The 22,348-nt window shown below is 39.5% G+C and overlaps 4 protein-coding genes across 6 annotated transcripts; all 4 read left to right on the top strand.

Moving 5' to 3' along the window:
* The first annotated feature begins 389 nt into the window (after positions 1-389).
* Positions 390-2,197, top strand: nhp2 (NHP2 ribonucleoprotein homolog (yeast)). Its single transcript, XM_086098877.1, has 4 exons — positions 390-673; positions 848-917; positions 1,660-1,765; positions 1,867-2,197. Exons 1-4 carry the CDS (start codon positions 502-504, stop codon positions 1,990-1,992), a joined length of 474 nt encoding a protein of 157 aa, XP_085955003.1. The 5' UTR covers positions 390-501; the 3' UTR covers positions 1,993-2,197.
* Positions 2,198-2,869: 672 nt separating this feature from the next.
* Positions 2,870-5,452, top strand: psmg1 (proteasome (prosome, macropain) assembly chaperone 1). The gene is made up of 7 exons (XM_086057993.1): positions 2,870-3,060; positions 3,721-3,824; positions 3,911-4,047; positions 4,384-4,446; positions 4,612-4,810; positions 4,931-5,061; positions 5,311-5,452. Exons 1-7 carry the CDS (start codon positions 2,936-2,938, stop codon positions 5,386-5,388), a joined length of 837 nt encoding a protein of 278 aa, XP_085914119.1. The 5' UTR covers positions 2,870-2,935; the 3' UTR covers positions 5,389-5,452.
* A 79-nt stretch (positions 5,453-5,531) lies between these two features.
* On the top strand, positions 5,532-10,271 carry ccdc15 (coiled-coil domain containing 15). 2 transcript variants are annotated; one of them, XM_086057992.1, is made up of 11 exons: positions 5,532-5,655; positions 5,728-5,936; positions 6,087-6,224; positions 6,440-6,502; positions 6,989-7,105; positions 7,188-7,283; positions 7,853-7,945; positions 8,013-8,116; positions 8,692-8,889; positions 9,157-9,305; positions 9,390-10,271. In XM_086057992.1, exons 2-11 carry the CDS (start codon positions 5,772-5,774, stop codon positions 9,437-9,439), a joined length of 1,173 nt encoding a protein of 390 aa, XP_085914118.1. In that variant the 5' UTR covers positions 5,532-5,655; positions 5,728-5,771; the 3' UTR covers positions 9,440-10,271. The 2 variants fall into 2 exon arrangements, with proteins under 2 accessions (XP_085914118.1, XP_085914116.1); XM_086057990.1 differs by having other exon boundaries at positions 5,572-5,936.
* A 386-nt stretch (positions 10,272-10,657) lies between these two features.
* Positions 10,658-21,778, top strand: slc37a2 (solute carrier family 37 member 2). Of its 2 annotated transcripts, none has more exons than XM_086098653.1 (18): positions 10,658-11,247; positions 12,631-12,712; positions 12,794-12,884; positions 13,461-13,539; positions 13,615-13,750; positions 14,796-14,872; positions 16,270-16,436; positions 16,502-16,539; positions 16,658-16,759; positions 18,017-18,107; positions 18,176-18,238; positions 18,334-18,419; positions 19,558-19,606; positions 19,685-19,758; positions 20,071-20,149; positions 20,228-20,325; positions 20,409-20,473; positions 21,575-21,778. In XM_086098653.1, the coding sequence occupies exons 1-18, from the start codon at positions 11,189-11,191 to the stop codon at positions 21,588-21,590; spliced, it is 1,452 nt and encodes a 483-aa protein (XP_085954779.1). In that variant the 5' UTR covers positions 10,658-11,188; the 3' UTR covers positions 21,591-21,778. The 2 variants fall into 2 exon arrangements, with proteins under 2 accessions (XP_085954779.1, XP_085954778.1); XM_086098652.1 differs by having other exon boundaries at positions 16,619-16,759.
* Positions 21,779-22,348: the final 570 nt, after the last annotated feature.

The following is a 22,348-nucleotide window of genomic DNA, read 5'->3' as shown; positions in this document are numbered from 1 at the left end:
ACAGCGACACTTTAAGTGTACGCATTGTGTTTTACTGTTCACTGTGGCTCTCCACGTGTGAGGACATTACAGTACAGTAAAAATCCATGGATACATATGTAATCATCCTATTGCACATTAAAATTTGAGAGTGATTAACCACATTTGATTAATTGAATGAAAATGTGTTAATAATTTAGCCACACATTCTATCTGAACAATGAGGGTAAATTAAGTTAATTTAATCACGTTGCTTTTTCTTTTCTTTCTTACCAATCTGTTACTCTCCCGCAAAAAGTCAATTTTAATAGGGTTGTTCTCAAATGAGGTTTTGGTTATCTATTGTTATTGTTGTTACTCTCCGATCCAGTTGGAGGCGCTGTGCTGCTCAGCGTCTAGTTCCGTTTCAGAAGGAGAAGCCCAAGCACACGTGTTTTGCTCGTTTCCCACACAGTTAGCAAAGCTAAAATCGGTCTCATTCGTTAAATAAAAACGATCGGTTATTTATTTTAGAGATCAGACATGACGAAGGTGAAGAAGGAAAAGGCGGACGCCGCCGAGGAGATCCCGGCGGCCGACGGGAAAGAGAAAACTGCTAAGACATACGAAGAGTTGGTCACCAACTTGAACGCCATCGCGGAGCCGCTAGCCACCAAGAAGCTCAGCAAGAAACTCTACAAATGCGTCAAAAAGGGTAAAGTTGAACATTGAACCTGCAATATTATCTATTTCATGTCTAGTTCGAAACGCCACGACGTTTTATTAAATAATGCATTTTAGCATGACTATAGATAAGTGCATGATAAGTTGTCTATTTTTTCCTGTTCCTGTTTTCCTGTGTGTTGTAAAATGTCGGCTGTCTTTTCAGCCTCCAAAGTGAAGAACATCCGCAGAGGAGTGAAAGAAGTTCAGAAGTTCATTGGAAAGGGGGAGAAAGGGTAAGTCATGGTCGATTACGTTGTCCTCGTCGTGTAAACTATATAGTGGTACATTGATTTACTTCGTTCCCAATCTCGTAAATCAATTAATCCATTAACAAATAGGTTGCAGCCCAAAATTAGAATATGAAGAATTAAAAAGTTTCATGCATCACTTGTAACAATCCGCAGTATGGCACTGCGCCACTGGGTGGCGCATGGGGCCATTATTGTAGCAAAACTATTTACAAATGCGTATTTCGAGCCATAAATATGTAAAAACAATTTGTACCCTTAACTGAAGTCACAAATGCGTAACGAGGATCTACAAATGTGTAACTGAAGTCACAAATGCGTACAAAAAAGAAGAAAAGTAAATAGTTTTGCTATAATATTGGCCCCCGTAGTGGCTCCTCCTTGTTTTTGTTATGCCTATGCAGCACTTTGATGTGGACTTTTACGCGTGGTAGTGCCTACTTTTTGTTTTCCCATTAATAAAGTAAGTCGGTTTGTTTGCGCTCTTTTTTTAATTTTTTTTTTTTATACTATCCAGCAGCGCCGTCAACGCTCAGTCACCCCGGGGCGGTGCTTTTGGTTAAATACAGAATGCTTTTCTTATTTGAAGAAATGTTCACAATCTGTTGACAAAAAACATTGCAAAAATATTCTTAAGACACCATGGAATTCATTCACTTAGCTTGAATCATGGAAACGGGCCATTATAAAATATCTTTGGATTTTGCTTGTTTTGTTTTATGTGCAGCATCGTGTTGTTAGCCGGCGACACGCTGCCCATCGAAGTCTTCTGCCACCTGCCAATCATGTGTGAGGACAATAACCTGCCGTATACCTACGTCCCTTCCAAAGTGGTTAGTTGCTCCTCACAATTCCGTACAGCATCTTCTCTTTCACTCGAGCGTCCCTCAGCCCATCAAGAAGCTTCATGACTAATGTGTGGCCGTCTCTGCAGGACTTGGGCGCGTCCGCTGGCTCCAAGAGACCCACCTGCGTGATCATGATCAAACCTCACGAAGATTATCAAGAGGCGTACAATGAATGTCTGGAGGAGGTGACCAGCATGCCCAAACCGCTGTGAGCGGATGCACAAAATCCATCCAACAGGACAATGACACTTTGCAGGACACATTTCCTCAGGTTCAGAATGATGGAAAGGAGTCGGAATGTGTCGGGACATTTAATTTTACAGCGTGAGAGTGGATCCTTTTTATTTTCTACTTCTCCCCATAACAGTTATGTCTTAGTTTTACAAAATAAAATAAAAAAGAATACACGCCTGTCAACTTTGTTTGTGTACAAATGTATTCTATCTACATGAGGATAAGAAATAGTTGGACTTTAAGGGCTTTGTGTTAATTTTGTAAAATACAGTCTGCTTAAAGCCAAATGTTATAAATATTGAGTAGGGAATAACTGATGATTCCGAACATGGACAGTGTTTGGAATCCATAAATCCAAATGTATTCTACATCACTGTACTTACAACTGAACTGTACTGTATTTGAAAAAAAAAATTTTTTTACATTGAAAGTAAACAATAAATACTGTGTTGAATTTAAAAAGAAAAAGAAAACTGCATACGGCAAGCATTTTGTTTGTATTGCATGTTCCATCCATCTGTTAAAAATTTAATTTTTTATTTGTATTTTAATTAAATATTTTTTTGTGCATACCACTAGTGGTACTCATAACGTGGTAACATTACTTTATTCAGTATTATCTGTTTATTGTGACATAAAATCTTTAATTTCAGGCTCATCATTATGACTATGAATAGGTTTGAAGTCAAAAGCTAAATCTAGATATAAAATGCAATTTAAAAAAACACTACATAAATCGACTTGTCATTAAACATTAAATTATAACTGAAAATAAATAAATAAATCGAATGTAATTTTTACTCTAATACACGTTTTATTTTGAAAAGATCCGTACTTACGGAGAACAACCGGAAGTACTTCCTGTCCGGCACTACCGCTAAATCAATCTTTTTCTTCTTCAACCGAACTTTTCGCTGGATAATGGCCACGTTTTTCGGCGAAGTTGTGTCCGTCTACTCCCGGGCTGTGGAGGAAGACGAGAACGAAGAGGAGCTCGACGAGGACGAAGAAGACGCCCAAATCCGCAAAGAACTGGAGGAAAAGAGGTAAACATGAGGCTAGCTAGCCCAACCGGCGAGGGGCGAGATGATAGTATGATGAAGCAGAAACCATTGGTACAAAAACACAGACAAGGAGACAAGTTATGATCCCACCCACACACATTTTAAAACTGTTCCAACTAAATGTCTCGATAGTGTGACATGCTTTTGTTAGCACAATTCAGCCAGCAACCCAGTAGTGAAATAATTTGCTTCTCACGAGAAGCTAACGTCAATCTGTGCAGCCTGCAAAATGTAATGCAGCTCTGCTTACGTGACGTAAAGCCACACTGGATAATTTCAGTGTTGATTTTATGGTAATTCAATAGAATTACAGATTGCCACGCTGCAGCTCTGCTTGCCTTGTTTTGACTTTGACATGATAGTGCTTTTGCTCTGGAACTTCAGCCAGCCTAGCACCCAAGTCATTGGCACCAAACAGTATACATAGTGGCTAACCTGAGCTCACAACAGCCAACTGTACATCTACTCTCATTCGTTGACACCCACGTCACTCACCAGACCAAGCCTGGTAGAATGACGTATTCCTTCGTGTTCATTTATTTTTAAGTTCTGTCCCTTTTTAAGATTGTGCAGTTGAACCTACAGTTGAGCTTTGACATTTTTGTACATAATTTTTCAAAGTCTGTTCCATCTTTTAATCAGGGAGGTTCATCTCCATTGGGGTCCTGAGGTGTGTGATGCCCTGAAATCCGGAGATAAGCTGCCGTGCTCTCACTTCATCCTCGCTGTCGGACACAACGCCTCCAGTAAGCAAACGCGTCTAAACAACACAAACAGGAATTGGCTCCCCACCCACGCAGACTTGAATGGCGGCGTCTCGTCTCTCCTCCAGGGTTTCTATCAGTGTACGTTCTCGCCTCCGAAAAGTGGGACGCGGTGGGACATGCGTCCGTGTGGAACGAGAGGAGCCGGGCGCGGAGCGCCGAGCAGTCGGCGTGCGTCTTTTACCGACACAGGGACGAGCCGACAGTGAGTGAGACATCAGCTGCTACTTTTTTTTTTGGAGTGGATGGATGGATGGAATTCACGAGGCTTCTGATTGGCTACAGTTTCCTCATGTTTAGGGACCATAGCGCCACCTGCTGCTTTGGAATGCACATGGAAAGCTGTGATATGCGTTTTCCTGTTGATTACTTTGTGTAAAATAAATTAAAGGTTGTCAGTCATAGATTCTGCTGTATGTGAGTGTGTGTGGTTGTGAAACCTGGTTCACCCTGTAGCTATTCTTCCTCAGTTCACGCTTCAATTAGACCATGTTATTATTAATAATAGTGATAAAAATGGCTTGTCTTTTTCCTTCCCTAGGTTCTGATATGTCAGTTGACTTGTTACGTTGCAGAAGATCAGCAATTCCAGTGGGCAGAAAAGGTATTCTATTTATTGATTTTTAAAATAGTGTAATAGTTTGTTTGTTTTTCAAAGTCCCACGTGACACCCAGCATCTGTGGACAGCGGTTTCACGTGGCCGCCTTAGAGCGCCCCGTTGTCACGGAGTGGAACATTTTAATAATGTTGTGTCTTGACTCCTTGCAGGTGTTGGACTGCCTGCAGCACAGAGACCTGAGCGTGACAGTCCTGTCAGACAGCTCCGTGGCCGACTACAAGAGCGCAGACTACCTCTGCGGCAGCTCGGCGCCCTTCCTGCGCTCTCTCCACACCGCCGCCTTCAGCGGGCCGCCCGTGTGCCCGGCCCTGGAGCAGCCCAACATACTCGCTGGACTTCCAGCTGCAGGTATCGCCATCAAGGAACCATACCTTCTCAAAATGATGCTTCAACTTCAATGTATCGCCGATGTTTGAGCTGCGGCCCAGTGAAGGAGAATCATTTCTTTACGGTATGCTCTTTAATTAGTGTTGAACCACTGCCAAGTCCACCGCATCTCCGCCGTCGTCTACCAGTGCTTCAGTGATGTCATCGGCGCCGACTCAGTCACCATGGAGACTTACAAGCCGGCGCTCGCCAAACTTGGAAAGTCTATAAGGGTTAGTTGCACTTCTACACCTCTACACTTGAATTCTTCAGAGACAGAGCTTTGGTGCTGCGGTTTAGGTTAGCAACAGAGATTAATTGGTTTGCGTGAATGAAATAATTAATTATTTTGATTAATTAATTGCCTTATGGGGATCTCACTACTACACTGTGTGTAAAAGGTTTGAGAATCACTAATCTACATGCGCAGATAGTGCCATTATTGTAAAATTCTAATCTTTTGTTCCTCTTTCTCCCCTCAGTTGAATCCTTGTCCAAGCTCAGACGCCCTTCAAAAGATTGTTAGAACCAGAGACCCTCAAAGTAATCTTTACATCTGAAACTTTTTTTTGTGCTATAATATTGTTTTATTTTTTAAATAATAAAAAAAGTGATCAAATCGTGTGCTTGTGTGACGTCATTTTTGTCATAAAGCGATATGAGGCCCGGAAATGTGATTTTTCAAACATAAAGTAGTAGGGTGGCAACATGAATTGCAACGCCAGTGCACCAGGGGTCAGCAGTGAGCCATCGGGATGACAATACAATACAAAAGACAAGCGAGCGAAACTCAAATGTCCATTAACGCCGTTTTGACACAAGTAAATGTAAGTTTACAGTTTCGTTTTTCTCTTTAGCTAATAAATTTATGTTAACGCAACACTCCTTCCTGAAACTAGTTCGTTAGTTTCCTTGAGCGAGCGTTAACGACGTCTTAGCAACCATGCTCGCTAACCGGGCGACGTTGGCGAAAAAGATCCGCGAGAAAGTTCCCAACAAGCCGGGAAAACTGCACTGGCCCAGCGAAGTGTTGGCCGAGAGGAACGAGGCGATCGTGGCCGTGGGAGCCTGGGTGGAGGACGGCCAAGAATTTGAGGAGCATCCGTGTGTGAGTAGCTGAAGCTTCATTGTTGTCGAGTGCTGACTTGCAGCCGTTATGTATCGTCACACGGTCTTTAGTTTTATTCTTATCACATTTTATGAAGCAAAATAAGTCAAAACACCGTAGATACGGCTCAATAACTTTTGCTTTGCTTAGGACTTGGCTTCTTACACTGACAAGCTCCAGGCGGAGAAGCAGAAAGAGAATGAAGAGGCCCTGCGAAGATTTCAGGCGCAAGTGCGCCATCGCGTGGCTATATTGAGCAAGAGGAGGCCACAGGATGCACAATCCGTGGTAAATTGTAACAAACATTCTGTAGTCTGTGACATGATCTGATTATTTATTTGTTCGATAGGTGACAGTTTATTTAATATTTCAATAGTTACAAAAGAAAGTAAATGCATTTCCCCCTGACATAATGTAGTTTATTGCCATTATTTTGGACTGTAAGTAAATGAGATGTATGTAAGTCTTCAGCACTTAACAGCATCTTCTAAAACTTTTTGCAGGGTTCTGTCAACAGAGCAATCCCGAAACAACATCGTGTGCCAGGGAAGACGAACATAAATGAGGTACAGCAAAAATCTTACTGTTGAGTGCTATTTTTCTCATTCTGAACAAGTTGCATTTATTTTTGTTTAGTTTTTTAGCATTGGAGCAGATTAATGGCATTTATATTAATATCAACAGGGCAGCAAGAAAAAAAAAAAGATTGTAGGCTAAGGCACCACTATAGTCGTAATTTGCCTTTGTTGTGGGTTTGATGCTGAAAATGCACTAACCTGAGATCAGATTTTCTTGACACAGTCTGTGAGGTAGGAAGAGTTGACTGTGAATGTTGAATATCCAGAAAGATATTGCAAATGGGATTGATGCATGCGTGATGAAGAGGAGGGGCCCCGGGATAGAGCCCTGTGGCATACCTGAAGTGATTAGGGACAGCAGTGAGATGAATGATTTCAGATAAATCTAATTTTTTTTGTGCTGATGTGATGACATCATGAATAAGCACAAAAATGTACTGATATCTCACATGTTTCGCATGTATGATTTTCCAGCTCCGCGACAGCACCAGGCAGGTCCGACTCAAACTGGCGGCATGCCAGACCAGCCAGTCCGCTGATGAGACGTCAGATTCTTCCGCAGACAACTGGAAAACCTCGCTCACCAGAAATGTGAGCGTTACGTGTCCGCATTCAATTCTTCCTTTTTAAATGGTAACCTTGTGAGGTATCAAAAGGTCGTTGTCCTCAATAGATGACCGGATGTGAGGAGGCGGATGAAGATGATGATGATGAAGAAGAAGAAGATGAATACACAAACCAGCCAGCAAGCGGTGCCAGACCCGATTTGGTGTGTCCAACCCCATTAAAGCCTCAACTTTTAACTTTAATGTGTCCGCATGACAACAAAACGCAGTCCCCATGACTCATTGAGTTCCTCTTTATCTCAAGCCTGACTGCATTAAATATAACCCTTGAACTTCACTTTTCTTTAAATATTTCCAATCAGGTCAGGCAAAGCGACCGTGTGGCGTTTATCCCCTTTGATTCTACGCCCACCTTTTTAAGGAAGTTCCAATTATAGCGACTTATTGGTTTTTAAAGGAGGGTGCAAAAGTCTTAAGTCGGATTTAAAGTTTCCGGTTCTTCTAGTTTTTGTTACTGTAGTTCCTGGAGCTCAAAAGTTGCCCTCACAGCAGCCTAATATCAACATGTAACATTTAGCACGTGTCAAGGAAAAATGTTGACACTAGAATGTTAGGTGCAATTTCATAAAAAAAGCAATTCAAATACAAGCTGTTTTCTAAGAAGTCTTTCTCTTGAGGCGCGGTCACGTGAACGTGTACATGAACATTCAATTATCTGCCTTATGCATTTACTAAAACTGCCTCGTTCTAATCTCACGTTTACATGTTTCAGACAAATGCGAACGTGTGGGACACCACCACGTCCGACCCGAGAATCCCGAAATTGCTGTGGCCGATACAGGATAAGGAGACGTTGAGACGACAGGTATCATTCTATAAGTGTGTTTAAAAAAAATAAAATACAAAATAATGCTGTGTCTGTTTTTGTACAGCGCCAGTCGCAGTTCCTGATGCACCGCCGCCACTTTATGAGTGTCGATCGGCAGCGCGTGAAAGAGAACAACCAGCACAGGAAGCACCTGAAGAAGACGGCGAGGTGACAACGGAGCGCAATTTGACATGTTTCCGCGATACCAGGGTTATGAAAGTTTTGGAATTTTCAGTTTAGTTTTTATTTGGTTTTGAGCTGAGGTTTTTTTATTATTTTTTATTATTATTTTGTTTTAATTCGTTTTCAGGGTGGTTCTGTTAGTTGTTATTAGTTTTAGTTATTTAAAAAATGCTTACCGATCGTTTAAATTAGTTTCAGTTAGTTTTCATTTTTTTTAAAGCATTTTCTTCTTCTTCTTTTTTTTTTATTGTTAACTAAATTGTTTTTAAAATGTTAGTTTTTTCGTTAACTAAAATAATTTTGACACTCGCTGGCCTAAATATTAAGTTTCCGTTGAATGTGCCACAAGGAAGGACATTTTGATCAACATTCCCTTTCGACAAGAAAGACCATTAAGACGGTTTTGAGAACGTTTAGGAAACGCTGTGACCTTGAACGAACCCTGACTTGAAACCAATATTTTGCTACTAATGTTGCAAAATGTTCCATCCCGCTGTGGGATACGAGCTTCAAGGTCCTAAACCCTCCTCCTCTTTCCCCCCCCCCCCCCTTCCCCGAAGGATCAAAGCGGACAAGGAGAAAGCTCGCTTGGAGGAGGAGCGGCAGCTGGAGCGCGCGCGGCAGCTCACGCACGTCCGGCAGCGTCTGGAGGAGCGAGAGATGCTCGTCCTGGCGCGACTCAAGCTGGAGGAGGAGGAGAGAGCGGCCGGCCTGGGGAGGAGGAGACGGGAAACCGAGAAAGTGACCGTGGCGAACAGGTAGTGAAAAGTCGGCCAGCTGGCCTAACGCGTGCAATCTCATGAAATCCAACACAGAACATTTATGTTGAAAAAATAATTTATAATGCTCACTTTTGTTAAAAATAAAACTATCTAAGAGGAATGTTTAATCTGTACAACCAAATTGAGGGGGGGGGGGGATATTTTAGTGCTGCAAAATAAAAATCATCACTACCTGACTTCTGTTTGAAAGTAAATAAAAATTAACATTTGACCAAAGCTTAAACTCCATGAATTATTGCACAGGTACATCGACGCTCTGCGATCCCAAGCGAGGGACCGAATGGCCAACAAGAACTCAGACCTCCCGCCGCTGTGTTGTTGCGCGTCCTCCTTCTGGGAGTCGCACCCAGACACTTGCGCCAACAACTGCATCTTCCACAACAATCCCAAAGGTACTACCGGACGCCGACGTCACAAACGTGACTTTGTGGTAAAGGAGCAAACCCCCGCTAACAGTCACATTTCTCTCTTGGCAGAGTACACGCAGGCACTACATGCGGCCGTGTCAAGTTTAGATTTAAAGTAAAGGATGCTGAAGACCCGCTGACCAACAATCAAATTGACATCGAATACTTTGGAAAAACAGGGCTGGGCAAACTTTTGGTGGAACCAGTGGTTTTTAATCTTGTTAGAGTTAATGAAAAATAATGCAGTTAGGACGCTGACTCCCATCACTCAGCTCTATATTTATAAATATTTTTAAAGTACTTTTAAACCACCACTTTTTTTTAACATGGAACCCAGGGGCAACAAATACAATAAAAACAGCAGAGGCCCCAAAATGGAACCCTGTGGAACACCATACGTTTCGTTAGACATGTGAATTCACATATTGGCCAAGCAATGTAGCACGATCACCTGCAGCCAATGATGGCCAAGCGGGGCGTGTCATCACCAGTTATTTGAGTCTGATGTTTGTCTTGACCACCGCCAAACCCCTGGGCTTCGATCGAACCCAGGTTAAGAACCACTAATTTAAAAAGTGGATTGGCTTTTATCATGGTTGTAGATGTAATATAACCTGTGTGTGTATGTAATTATTAAACAATGTTTACATGCTAATTTAATGAAAATGTATTGATGAAATATTTCTTACAAATTGCTATTACATTATAGTCAAACATAGGGAAAAACATAGGACTGTGGATCATTGTAATTTGATTTGTGAGAATTATTTTGATTTCAAAATGTGATGAGATATTGTTTGACTACTGTAATAATCTACTTGGTTTGTAGTCACAGGCAAAAGCAATACAATACGTTTGTTTTCATCATGGAAAGAGAAAGCATTTGCATTACGGGAATATCACAAATGCCCAGATGTTCGGAATTGTCAATAAAGATGACTTGGAGCAGAATATGTACATTTATTCCCCTCCCCTTAAAATTCTACACAGTACACACAACACACAAAAATTGAGGCTGTAATTAGTTTTAGCGTCCTAGTTTTTTTTTCCTCATACATTTGTACATATTTTAATATTTTTTAAGCATCAGTAAATAATCAAGTACATACCGGCAAATCTACCGAAGTGCAGTACCAATGTGTTTTTATGTTTTTCTTTCCTACTACTGTATTGTATGTTCTTATCGAAAATTGCTATTATTATTATTATTTATAATTACAAATTGGGTTTCTTAATTAAAAAAAAAAATCACTTTTGTTGAAGTATTTTCTATTTTTCTATTTTTATTTTTTAGCAGTGCGGCGACTCGACAACTTCCTGCTTCGTTGTGACGTCACCTCCCTGATCACGTGTTGTCAGGGACGTTCCGTCTGGAAAATCTTGTGGAATAACCAACCTCTCGCTATTAATAACCATTCCTCGCCAGCGCACATCCACTCGGGGCGTCTGTGAGTTTTTTTTCGCACTCGTTTGAATTCTTCTGGAGGTCGGACTGACTCGTATTTAAACTCAGCCACTATGGAGAACGTCTGGATGTTGACGGACATTGAATCCCACCAGGAAGCCCAGTGGCCGCTGCTGTGCTCAGGCAGCAGTTAGCATCAGTTTCCCTCTCCAGCCAGTGCCTTAAATGTCGTTTTTTTGAAAGAATAGCTAAACAAGTAAGCACGTTTTTAATTTTTATTACCGAATAATTCATCTTTCATGAGCGCAACAATCGCCGTAACGACACGCTAATAAGCAGCTCGTTAACCTCAGTGGTGCCTTCAGGGTCTCATTTACGCTTTTTATCATGACTGGAAGAAACGTTTGAATGGTTCTTTTTTTTTATTTTATTTTTTTTAAACGCCTGACATTTTTCATCGACCATGAAGGCATCCCTGGCCCCCGGCATTCGGCTTATCACGTCCTTTTCTCGGGATAGCTGGTAAGTTCACGAAAACAATGAGGGGTAAGGTTGTTTTCCACACTTTTTCAGCGTGTCAGTGAAGGTCGCACCGTGTTGAGAGAAAAAGGACGAGTTGGCCTTATCATCTTATCTCTCCCCGGGGCGGTTAATGATTTGCCTAACCACATCAATATAGGCAATCAATACACGCCAGTAAACACAATGCGTCATTTATGTTTAATTAATAAACTCATTTATCATAGCTCGTGCTCGCCCTCGGGGTTTTGTTTGCCTTCTGTCGCGAGAGCCCCGCAGCGCCAAACTTAGTTCAGAAATGTCCTGTTTTTTTACCTTTCTCACTTATCGGCAGTGATTTGACCTTTACCGAATCGATAGGCTTGGATAGATAGAGATAAATGTACTATTTAAGGAATTCGGCCACAACCGGTGGCCTGTTTGTGGCGATTATAGCTTGAAAAACATTTCGGTTCACCCGATTTGAGCGGCGGCGCGGGGCGTTAATGAATGATGAAACGTTGATCAATCGTCACTTTTTGTATTGCAGTTTCGCTAAAGGAAGCGTGAACAACATGGGAGTCCCCCCCCCCCCCCCATAAATGATGTGCTAGCATAATTAAACCTATATAACAGTAGAGTTTTACCAAACAGATTAATATTTTGTTATTTTATATTAAAAGTAACATTTTAACAGATTATTAGGAATTGATAGTGATAGATAATGGGAAAAAAATCTTACGTTATTATATATATATATATATATATATATATATAATTTTTTATATTTTATAATTTTTTTTTTTTTATGTTTTTTTTTAGCATTAAAGACTACATAACATCTTAGTTATACAGATGCTGGGAGCATTTGACCCTCGGTTACGTTAAACAAAGTTGAATAAGTACTAAAATGACAAACTAATGTCAAACTTTACAATGTTTTGCCTGTAATTCAATATGATGTTATTTTAGATTTTTTTTTTAATTTTTAATTAATTGGCCAATTAATTGGTTATCGTAATTTCATTCTTATTTTATTCCATATCAGTCAGGCCTTGCTGTAGTTACCATATAGGTGACTGTATAATGATTTATTTGAGTATTTTGGCATGTTACCACAGCTGTAATAACAAGTGCCGTTCATGATAGCAACCATTTATAGCTCTTGCTAACTGCATCGTCTTGTTTTGAACACAGAATGGCAGAAATGAAAGAAAAGTAGGAACAAGGCAGTTTCTGTCGAAGGCGGTGTTCAAACTGGAGCTATCCCTGTTTCTTAATTGAGACGTGTTGGCAGCAGCGAATCATATTGTGGGCCTGTGAACGTGCTGTTTTTGTTGTTGTTGCTGTTGTCGTATCTGTGCTTCCTTCTTTCGCCACCTCATTCAATCCACGCCTCCTCCGCAGGTATCGAGGCTTCATTCTGTTTCTCACCTTCCTCTTCTACACTGCCTACCACCTGTCCCGGAAGCCCATCAGCATCGTCAAGGTAGCAATGGCGTCGGTCGTGTTTTGTGGCGCGTCGGCCATTTTTGTGGACGCACCATCCATCCCTCCCATCTTTTCCTAGAATGAACTCCACAGGAACTGCAGCAACGTCATCCGGCCGACCGACTTGAACATCACCAACAATGTCACGTGGTGCGACTGGTCTCCATTTGGTAAGTGCGCCGCTCAGTTAGCGACTGCTCACGTTGATTGCTTGACCTTTCCCACTATAGGTGAAAATCGGCAATACATTGAGACCGTATAGCACCCTCGGAACACATTTAAATATATTCAACGCACTTTTTTCAAGTATTTCTTAGCACCTTGTCCAAATAAGAGGCACAACGTGCTTGCTTCAAGCTGTTTGTTTTGACACTTGGTCAACAGCTGACATTTCCTGTAAAAGGGACGCATAAAAAAAAAAACTGAACGAAACCGTGTGTACTCAAACAAGAAAATGTTTATCCAAGCCATAATGTCATGTCACGGAAGCTGACTTGTTTAATGGTAACGTATAATGTGAATCACCAGCAACAGAAATTTGCATAAATGATGCGCTGAAATATATTATAATATATAAGATCCACAATATAGTGAAATGTGTCGTCGATCTAGAAAGATGAACAAAGATACATTATTAGTGGTAAATAAATACTTTGTAAATGTGAAATATGCAAATTTTCTATTGCGTCATCTCGCGATAATGCTGAACGTGCAATTTTGGATTCATTTTTGTGTTCTGTGTACAGATCAGGACAACTACAAGACACTCTTCGGGGTGTTGGACAATTCCTTCCTTGTGGCGTACGCCATCGGCATGTTTTTCAGGTGCGTAGCATCCGCTTTGAGCTTTCCTTCAGGAAGCGCGCAGACGGCAAATATGTCGCGCCCGTGTGTCCGCAGTGGGATATTCGGGGAGCGCCTGCCGCTACGTTACTACCTGAGTTTTGGCATGCTGATGAGCGGATTGTTCACCTGTCTCTTCGGCCTGGGGTTCTACTGGAACATCCATTCCTTGGGCTACTACGCCGTCATCCAGGTACGCACGCGCTCGCAGCGTATTTGCATTCAGGTTCGAGTTCCCGCTTTCAACAAGCGTATGCCGTGTTCCGACAGGAGTTATGACTCCTCAGCTGACTTGTGGCTGCTGAGTCACATGACTGCAGTCACAAGTCAGGGGTTATACGTTGACACACGCACACACATATAATAAAAATACAAATATACTAAGTGAATAAATAAATGAATGAATACAAGTCAAATAAAAACGGATTTAAAATATATAATTCAAGAATTAAATGCAAAAAATAAGCATAAATGGAAATAAAAACAACAATATATATATAGAGTAAGAATAAATATTTTAAAAATAATAATAATATAGAAATAAATGAGGAAGTAAATACAAAAATAAATATAGAAATAGAATAAAATATCAATCAATGAATAAAAACGCTCTAGTCTCACATTTATTTCATGTTGCAGACGCTCTGTCAGGTCGAAATGTTATTCAAATGAGGGGGCGGTCCTAAGCGACAACTTGCGGCTTGAGTTGCTCGGCAACAAGTCGTGGCGACAGTGGACAAGATAGTCGTCCATTGCTGGAGCGCTCCATGCAAACCGGCGAGACTTCCTTGTTTGCCGACCCGCTCACTCGACCATTGAAAGTTTGCAATGGTGGAGTCCAACCCAAGGCACGCTTATTTGAATAACATTTGACACACCCTCTGCAGTCTGAAATAAATAAATGTGAGAGCAGAGCATTTTTATTTATTGATTGATATTTAATTATATTTATATCTTTATTTTTGTATTTATTTTTATATTTAATTTTATTGTTTGAATCAAAAAAAAAAATATATTTTTTATTTTTACTTTTATTTATTTATTCATGGAAACATTTGTTGTTGTTTTTATTTCCATTTATATGTTTTTGTTTTTGTTGAATTATATTTTCTATATCCATTTTTATTTTCACTTTCATTGATTTCATTTTAAATGTTTGCAGTTTTGGTACACATAGAGGGCATAGCGGGGGGTCACAAGGCTTATTTTTTCTGCACTCATGTCTCCACCCCCCGCAGGTGTTCAACGGGTTGATGCAGACGACCGGCTGGCCAGCTGTGGTGGCCTGCGTCGGCAACTGGTTCGGAAAGGGGAAGTGAGTAACAGCCCCCCCCACACACACTGATGACTCCGCATTGTCTCCTTCACGCGCGTCGCATTTCGACACGTCTCTGCGACCCAGCAAATTTCCCACCCCGAGCGCCAAAGCACTTCTTCTTAGAAGTGCAGCCAAGCATCAGAATAAACACGCTGTTTTTTTCCGAGTCAGTCAACACGCGCACTTGATGAACACCTTAAACCAAATAGTTCAAGCAAGGCGTGGAAATTTCCACCTCGCAAGATGGAAATCGGGTAAAGTAAACGTCGAGCTGAGTCAGCTTTCCAGTGAGTCGGAGAGGAAGTCCGGACGTCCAAAAGACACGTGACATTTATTTTAAGATTTGTAGTGGCCAAAAAGTCACACCTTAGCGCTCACGATTCCGTCGTCGTTGCTCAAATAGGCTGAGCACATTCGCACCGCGACGCCAGCCATAAGCAAATCTCCACCATTATTATTATTATGATCATTTTAATTGTAATATATTATTAACAATTACAAGTCAGTAATTCAAAGTGCATGTCAGCCATGTTTGTGGAATGTGTTGCGGGATCTTTTTCAAGCACGTTGCCACATGTCAGCCATGTTTGCTGAGTGTGTTGCCGCATGTGCGCGATGTTTGCTGAGGTTTTTTACAACATGTTTTTGTAAAGAAAGTCAACCAAATACTGTAAAAAATAAAATAAAAATAAGGAATTGGCAACACTCACAAAAGGGTTTGGAATTGCTTCCATATGCCACAAGATGGCGGCAAAGCAATACTTAGCTCAAATTATAGGGTTTAAAAGTAGAGTTTGAAATTAGTGTTTAAAACTCGGGTTCGGGTTTCAAAGTGAGGTTTGAAATTATGTTTTCAATGTAGGCTTGGGGTTTTTAATTTGGGGTTTCAAATTAGGGTTACAGTTTCAAAATATGGTTTCAAAGTATGGTGTCAAATTAGGGTTAGGGTTTAAAAAGTAGAGTTTGAAACTAGGGTTAGGTTTTCAAAATAGGGTTTTTAATTCAGGTTAAGGTTTCAAATGATGGTCTTGAAGTAGGGTTAGGTTTTTAGAGTAGAGTTTCAAATTAGGGTTAGGGTTCCAAAGTAGGGTTTCAAATCGAGGTTAGGCTTTTAAAGGAGGGTTTCAAATTTGGGGCTATGTTTTCAAATTGGGGTTTCAAATTAGAGTTACACTTTCAAAATATAGTTTTAAAGTATGGTGTCAAATTAGGGTTAGGGTTTTAAAAAATAGTTTAAAACCAGGCTTAGGTTTTCAAAATGTTTTTTTTAATTCAGGTTAAGGTTTTCAGAGTGGGGTTTCTAATTAGGGTCTCAAAAGTATGTTTAGGTTTTCAGAGTAGTGTTTGAAATTGAGAACCTCCCGTCGTCCTGACGCGTGTTGTGCTGTGGGCAGGCGCGGCTTCATCATGGGCGTGTGGAACTCGCACACGTCGGTGGGCAACATCCTGGGCTCGCTCATCGCCGGCGTCTTCGTCTCGTCGGCGTGGGGTCTCTCCTTCATCGTGCCCGGCATCATCATCGCCTCCACCGGCGTCCTCTGCTTCTTCTTCCTGGTCGAGAGTGAGTTGCTCCGCCACCTTTCCCCCTTTTGTCCTTCCCGCCTAACTGTCCTCCATCTTGTCCAGAACCCGAGGACGTCAACTGCAGCCCTCCCCAGCATCACGTGAGAACCCGCCAGGCTTGCAAGCGTGCGCCCCGAACTGAGCAACGATGCTAGCTCGCGCGTGTGTGTCGTGTGTCAGAATGACTTGGAAAGTGGTGAGACCGAGCCTCTCCTGCAGAGTCCGTCGCACGTGGCCAACGGTTCCGTCATCGTCGACCCGCCCGACAGCGCCGACGGACACTCCGAGGCCATCAGCTTCTGCGGAGCGCTCAGCATACCCGTGAGGGATTTCGAGATTTCATTTCATTTTGAAATCAACATTAACAATTGTTTATTATACAAAATAGATATTTCTTTCTTTACACTAAATTTGATTTAGTAATATTATAATTAGACAGTTTCAATATTAACAATAAATGTAAGAGTTTGTTTTTAATGCAGAACTTAAGTAAGTGATGACATTCAAATGTTAAATTGATTGAGATTGTAAAAACAATCAAATATGAAATGCAAAAAGTCGAACACAGCGGAATTGCACTTTTGTGTCTTGTACCACTAGGGGGAGCCCACATACCGCAACTTTTTATGCTTATTTAATTTTTTAAATAGTAAAAGAAAATGTTTATGTAGCGATACTCAATCTTAATAATGATATATTCATTCTCAAGTTTTATTGTATTCTAAAATATTTTTTTTAACTGTAACTAATTAACCTGTTGATAATCTGATTTAAAAATGTTAACTGCAAATGTGAAATTATTATTTTTTTGTCCAATAAATTTTAAAGCCAATTATTAAATTAATTTAATAAATGACAAAAATTAATAAATTATTTAAAGTATTCAGAATATTGATTATCTTATTAATAAAAATCATTTACATATTCAACATTATTTTAAATCATAACTAATTAAGGATGGGGGGTTTTCAGACAGATACCAGTACGAGTTTTCACATTTTGACTACTCATTCTCACAGATATGGAGTACCAGTACTACCTTTGATGCATAGAATTTCTTTTAACACAACTTTTTTTTTTCTGATGCAGATGACAATTCGCCAAACTGACACATTCTAGTGCCAACGACTACCGAGGGTGACATACTCAATGTCATATTTGTTTTTCTGCCTTAGGTATCAGTGGCTGGGTATCAGCCGCCCCACAAGCTCTCGATACCTAGAAAATAAATCCCCGATACTGCCTTTTTTTAATCCATTAACCAATTAATCAAGTATTTAATGTATTGAATAAATACAAGGAAAGAGACAGCAGGATGAAGACAATTGATTAAAAACATGCATTAAAAATTAGAAATACGCGTCGGCATCTGTTATAAGTGATAATACAAAATCTGATCGAGGCAGAGGAACAAGATTTACTCAAATAAAAAATTATATCAGATTTTATGTCTTATATGTCTCAACCACAATTCAAATAGCACTTTTAGACGTGGAAAAAAATCCAAGCTAACCTCATAAAAATGTCATATTGAAAGTGGCAATTGCAATGGCAACAATTTGCGTTGGCGTCCCGCAGGGCGTGGTGGAGTTCTCCTTGTGTCTGCTCTTCGCCAAGCTGGTCAGCTACACCTTCCTCTACTGGCTGCCGCTCTACATCTCCAACGTCGGTCAGTGCTCAACGTCACACGAGTCGTACACGTACGAGCCCCCATACTCACACGTGTTCGTCTTTCAGCGCATTTTGAGGCCAAAGAAGCCGGAGACATGTCCACGCTTTTTGATGTCGGAGGAATCGTGGGTAAGCTCTGAGTTTGTGTTTGTGTTTCCCCCCCCCGTCCTGTTTTGATGTGAGGGTTTTGCGGTTTCATGTTGTGTGTGTTTCACGTTAATCAGGCGGCATCATGGCAGGCCTCGTGTCCGACTACACGGATGGGAGAGCCACCACGTGTTGCGTCATGTTGCTCGCCGCCGCGCCCATGGTAAGACTGGTGAAAATTCGCAACATATTTTTCAGTTTTACCCTCCGATGCAATTTCAGTACATTTAAGACTTTTTTTTTTATTACAAAAATACATCATGTATACTAAGGCTTTTTTTTAATTATTAAAAAAAGCCATTATGTAAGTCTTTTTTATTATTAATTTAAAAAATCCATGATTTATAGTAAGGTTTTTATTTTTTTATTAAAAAAGCCATGATGTATAATAAGGGTTTTTTTATTTGAAAAAAAGCCATTATTTATACTAAGCCTTTTTTTTATATATTAAAAAAAAGCTATGATTTGTACTGAGGTTTCTTTTTTATATTAAAAAATACATTATGTATAGTAATTAGTAAGGATGTTTTTTTTTATTTAAAAAAAAGCCTAAATACATTTTAAATGAAAAAAAGCCATTATTTGTATGTACTGTATTTTATATATATATATATATATATATATATATATTTTTTTTTTTAATCCATGATGTATTTTTAAATTTAAAAAGCCATGATCTGTTGTAAGGCTCTTTTTTTAATAAAAAAAAAAGCCATTATGTCTTTTTTATCATTAAAAAATCCATGATGTATAGTAAGGCTTTTTATTATTATTATTTAAAAAATCCATGAAAAATCCATTATGTATACTAAGGCTTTTTTTTTTTTTTTAAAGCCATGATGTACAGTAAGGCTTTTTTTTTTTAACTAAACAAATCCATGTAGTATATAGTAAGGCTTTTCTTTTCTTTTTTTTAATTTAAAAAGCCATGACGTTTTTTAGGCTTTTTTTAAAACTTTTAATAAAAAAAAAAAGTCACTCCAAGTAGAAGTTTTAGCTAACTAGCTCAATGCTAACATATAATGCAAAAACCAAAGGCATGCTAACGGAAATGATTAATTACAGTAATCATAAATCTTCAAACGCCTTCTACTTTAACATACTTGGCGCAGCAACGCAAAAAAAAAAAAAAGAGCATATTAACTAAAATAATTTAACACTACTTAAGGACCAACATTTTTAACCAAACTGACAAAAGTCTGCTAGCTCAATGCTAACATATATTGTGAAACACCATAGACGGACTAACGGAAATTAACATTGATGTGACAGTAATTGAAATACATTCTGTCCCTCTGCAGCTTTTCCTCTATAACCACATCGGACAACGAAGCCTCGGCACCACAATTGGTGAGATCGGATTCGATCAAATTCGATGCCGAACTTCCACTATTCATCAACAATGATGCATTTTGGTTATTTCTTTAGGAATGCTTTTGGTTTGTGGCGGCCTTGTCAATGGACCGTACGCCCTCATCACCACCGCTGTATCCGCTGACCTGGTAAGACTTGAAATTGTTTCATTACCGTTGATTTGATTTGATTGACTGTTTTATTGGTTTGAAATGGTGATATGTTCTCGGTTCAGTTTTTATTTACGTACTTGTTTCAGCTGTGATTGCTTTTAAAGTGCTCTAAAAAATAATGTTGCATAAAATTGAGTGAGCTTTTAAGGGGTGTGGCCTTAAGTAACATCAGGAAGTGGAGTTGGTCAGGTTATTTCAGCGCCATTCAATTGATCCCCAGAAAGATTACAATCAGTATGAAGCAATGCGCATAAATCAATCAAAGTGATTTTTTATAAATTTTTTAAGGGCACACACGAGAGCCTGAGAGGCAACTCCAGGGCGTTGTCCACGGTGACGGCCATCATTGACGGGACTGGATCAGTGGGTAAGCGGTCGCCGACTTCCCGCCCGTTAGCACGTTGTTGTCAAAATATTGCTAACGTGAAGTTGGCGGCGTGCGCAGGGGCCGCGCTGGGCCCTCTGTTGGCCGGGCTCATTTCGCCGTCGGGCTGGAACAACGTCTTCTACATGCTCATCTCCGCCGACTTGCTCGCCTGTCTGGTACGAAACAAAAACGGAGCAGCAACGCATACAAACGCAGACAAACGTTGTGGCTTGATGTGTTTTGTTTTTTTTGTGCTTAGTTTCTGTCCAGACTTGTTTACAAGGAAGCTCAGGGCTGGTGCGGGCGCATCCCGAGAATCAGAGGGTGAGAATCGGCAAAGTGTCAAGAAGTCCAGCTGGTTGATTTTTATTTAGGGTGGCAAAGACTTTATTTTTATTTTTATTATTTATTTACGGCATTACTCAATGGCTTTTCAAAAATATTATACATTTATTTTAATTAGTATTATTATTATTATTATTTTTTTTTTATTTGGTTACTTAATTTTTTATTTTATTTTACTTAATGTGTCATATAAATGTCGATGTCAAGATTTATTGTAAAAAATAAAGAAATAAAGTAAATACAGTCAATTATAATTTATGTATTTATTTTTAAAAATAGTTTTACTATAATAAAAAACTAATATTAACTCATTCACTGCCATAAATTCATTTAAAAAAACAATATATATATTTTATTCTTATTATTTTTATTATTTATTTAAATAAATAATAATAATTACGGGCGACAGGCAATTATTATTTTTTATTTGTAATTAATCGCATGACTTCACTAGTTAACTAATGATTAATCACACATTTTCTATCTGTTCTAAATGTACAATAAAAAAAATCTAGGTTTTCATACTCTTGTTAACAAAAGTGGAAAAAATGTTGAACTAATAGAAATAGTTCAAATGAGTTTTTGACGTTTATAGCCATCAATGGCAGTGAAAAAAAATAAAAATAAAAGAGATTAAAAATTCAGGGCATCAGGCAATTAAATTTGTTTATTGTAATTTATCGCATGACTTCACCAGTTAACTCACGATTAATCACAAATTATATATCTGTTCTAAATGTACAATAAAAAAAAATTAGGTTTTCATGCTCTTGTTAACAAAAGTGGAAAAATGTTGAACTAATAGAAATACTTCAAATTAGTTTTTGACGTTTATAGCCATCAATGGCAGTGAATTTAAACAGTGATCCATGTTTTATTTTTTCCAATATTTTTTCCTGCATTTTCACTTAGTGGTGTACTCACTTTTGTTGCCAGTGTTTCAGTGGCTGTATGTGAGTTATTTTTGATTGAATTTCAACTGTCAATACACGACTATGTCATTTCTTCAGTGTTCTTCAAAGACATCATTAAATATCTGCTTTTGTGAGCAACAAACATAACTGTGCTTTCTTCTCGCAGGTACAAGGAAACCTGAAAGGAGGAACGACCGCCATCTGGGACTAAACGCAACTCAATCAATCAAGGCACAAAAGTGATCATCCAAGCGTTTCTTTTCAATAAGAACTATGTCTCTGTCGAGACACTTCTCTTTTTAAATGTCCAACTCCACACTCTGCCGTGCTTATTTGAATATTCTTTTATCATTAAACTGTACATACATTACTTTGGGGTTTAGTGTTGTTTCTTTTTCACGCTCTCTGGAAATTGCCATCGTATATTCCCTCTCTGACAGGGGAAAAAAAAAAGAACATTGCTAGTCAATCAGGTAGCTAGTCAGGTTTCCATCCAAATATTTCGAATTTTTTTATGCGAATTTTGTGAAAATGCGCTAAACGGACATGCGTTTCCAGCCGCTCTTCGTTTGCGAATATGCGCCGCGAGAGGACGTTGTAGTGACGGAACTTTGGGACAATGGGGAGTTCCAGGTGGGAATGTTGATTTGGACGGACTAAACAGAAGTCGTTTGTCTTGTTGGCTTCCCTCCAGCATGTAAGTGAAGTGTGTCGTTACATTGAGAGCTGATGTTAATAAAGCCATCTAAAATTGAATTAATGTTTTTTTTCTTTCATTAATTATAAAAATAATCATGTTTCTTCGTCCCCCCCCCCAAACATATTTTACTTTATCATCCGCCATTTATTGTGACTACAAACGTGCGTGCGACGTATATCCGGTTTAGCAGTTGCGTTTTCGTCGCCAAAAATGCGCATTTTCCTTTTTTCGATACGCTTA

The sequence above is a fragment of the Leptonotus elevatus genome, chromosome 16, assembly GCF_054856555.1.
Source record: "Leptonotus elevatus isolate MCC_2025b chromosome 16, RoL_Lele_1.0, whole genome shotgun sequence".
Classification (NCBI taxonomy): Eukaryota; Metazoa; Chordata; class Actinopteri; order Syngnathiformes; family Syngnathidae; genus Leptonotus; species Leptonotus elevatus.
This window is presented reverse-complemented; position numbering and strand designations above follow the sequence as displayed.

What these genes read in the sequence shown, in the direction of transcription:
- nhp2 (XM_086098877.1), top strand. Translation starts at nt 502, where the DNA reads ATGACGAAGGTGAAGAAGGAAAAGGCGGACGCCGCCGAGGAGATCCCG. An exon ending in CTACAAATGCGTCAAAAAGG is followed by an intron (nt 674 to 847) that starts GTAAAGTTGAAC and finishes CTGTCTTTTCAG; the next exon opens with CCTCCAAAGTGAAGAACATC. An exon ending in ATTGGAAAGGGGGAGAAAGG is followed by an intron (nt 918 to 1,659) that starts GTAAGTCATGGT and finishes TTTTATGTGCAG; the next exon opens with CATCGTGTTGTTAGCCGGCG.
- psmg1 (XM_086057993.1), top strand. Translation starts at nt 2,936, where the DNA reads ATGGCCACGTTTTTCGGCGAAGTTGTGTCCGTCTACTCCCGGGCTGTG. An exon ending in AAAGAACTGGAGGAAAAGAG is followed by an intron (nt 3,061 to 3,720) that starts GTAAACATGAGG and finishes TCTTTTAATCAG; the next exon opens with GGAGGTTCATCTCCATTGGG. An exon ending in GACACAGGGACGAGCCGACA is followed by an intron (nt 4,048 to 4,383) that starts GTGAGTGAGACA and finishes TTCCTTCCCTAG; the next exon opens with GTTCTGATATGTCAGTTGAC.
- ccdc15 (XM_086057992.1), top strand. Translation starts at nt 5,772, where the DNA reads ATGCTCGCTAACCGGGCGACGTTGGCGAAAAAGATCCGCGAGAAAGTT. An exon ending in AAACCTCGCTCACCAGAAAT is followed by an intron (nt 7,106 to 7,187) that starts GTGAGCGTTACG and finishes TGTCCTCAATAG; the next exon opens with ATGACCGGATGTGAGGAGGC. An exon ending in AAAGTGACCGTGGCGAACAG is followed by an intron (nt 8,890 to 9,156) that starts GTAGTGAAAAGT and finishes ATTATTGCACAG; the next exon opens with GTACATCGACGCTCTGCGAT.
- slc37a2 (XM_086098652.1), top strand. Translation starts at nt 11,189, where the DNA reads ATGAAGGCATCCCTGGCCCCCGGCATTCGGCTTATCACGTCCTTTTCT. An exon ending in AGCCCATCAGCATCGTCAAG is followed by an intron (nt 12,713 to 12,793) that starts GTAGCAATGGCG and finishes ATCTTTTCCTAG; the next exon opens with AATGAACTCCACAGGAACTG. An exon ending in TGACGGGACTGGATCAGTGG is followed by an intron (nt 20,150 to 20,227) that starts GTAAGCGGTCGC and finishes CGGCGTGCGCAG; the next exon opens with GGGCCGCGCTGGGCCCTCTG.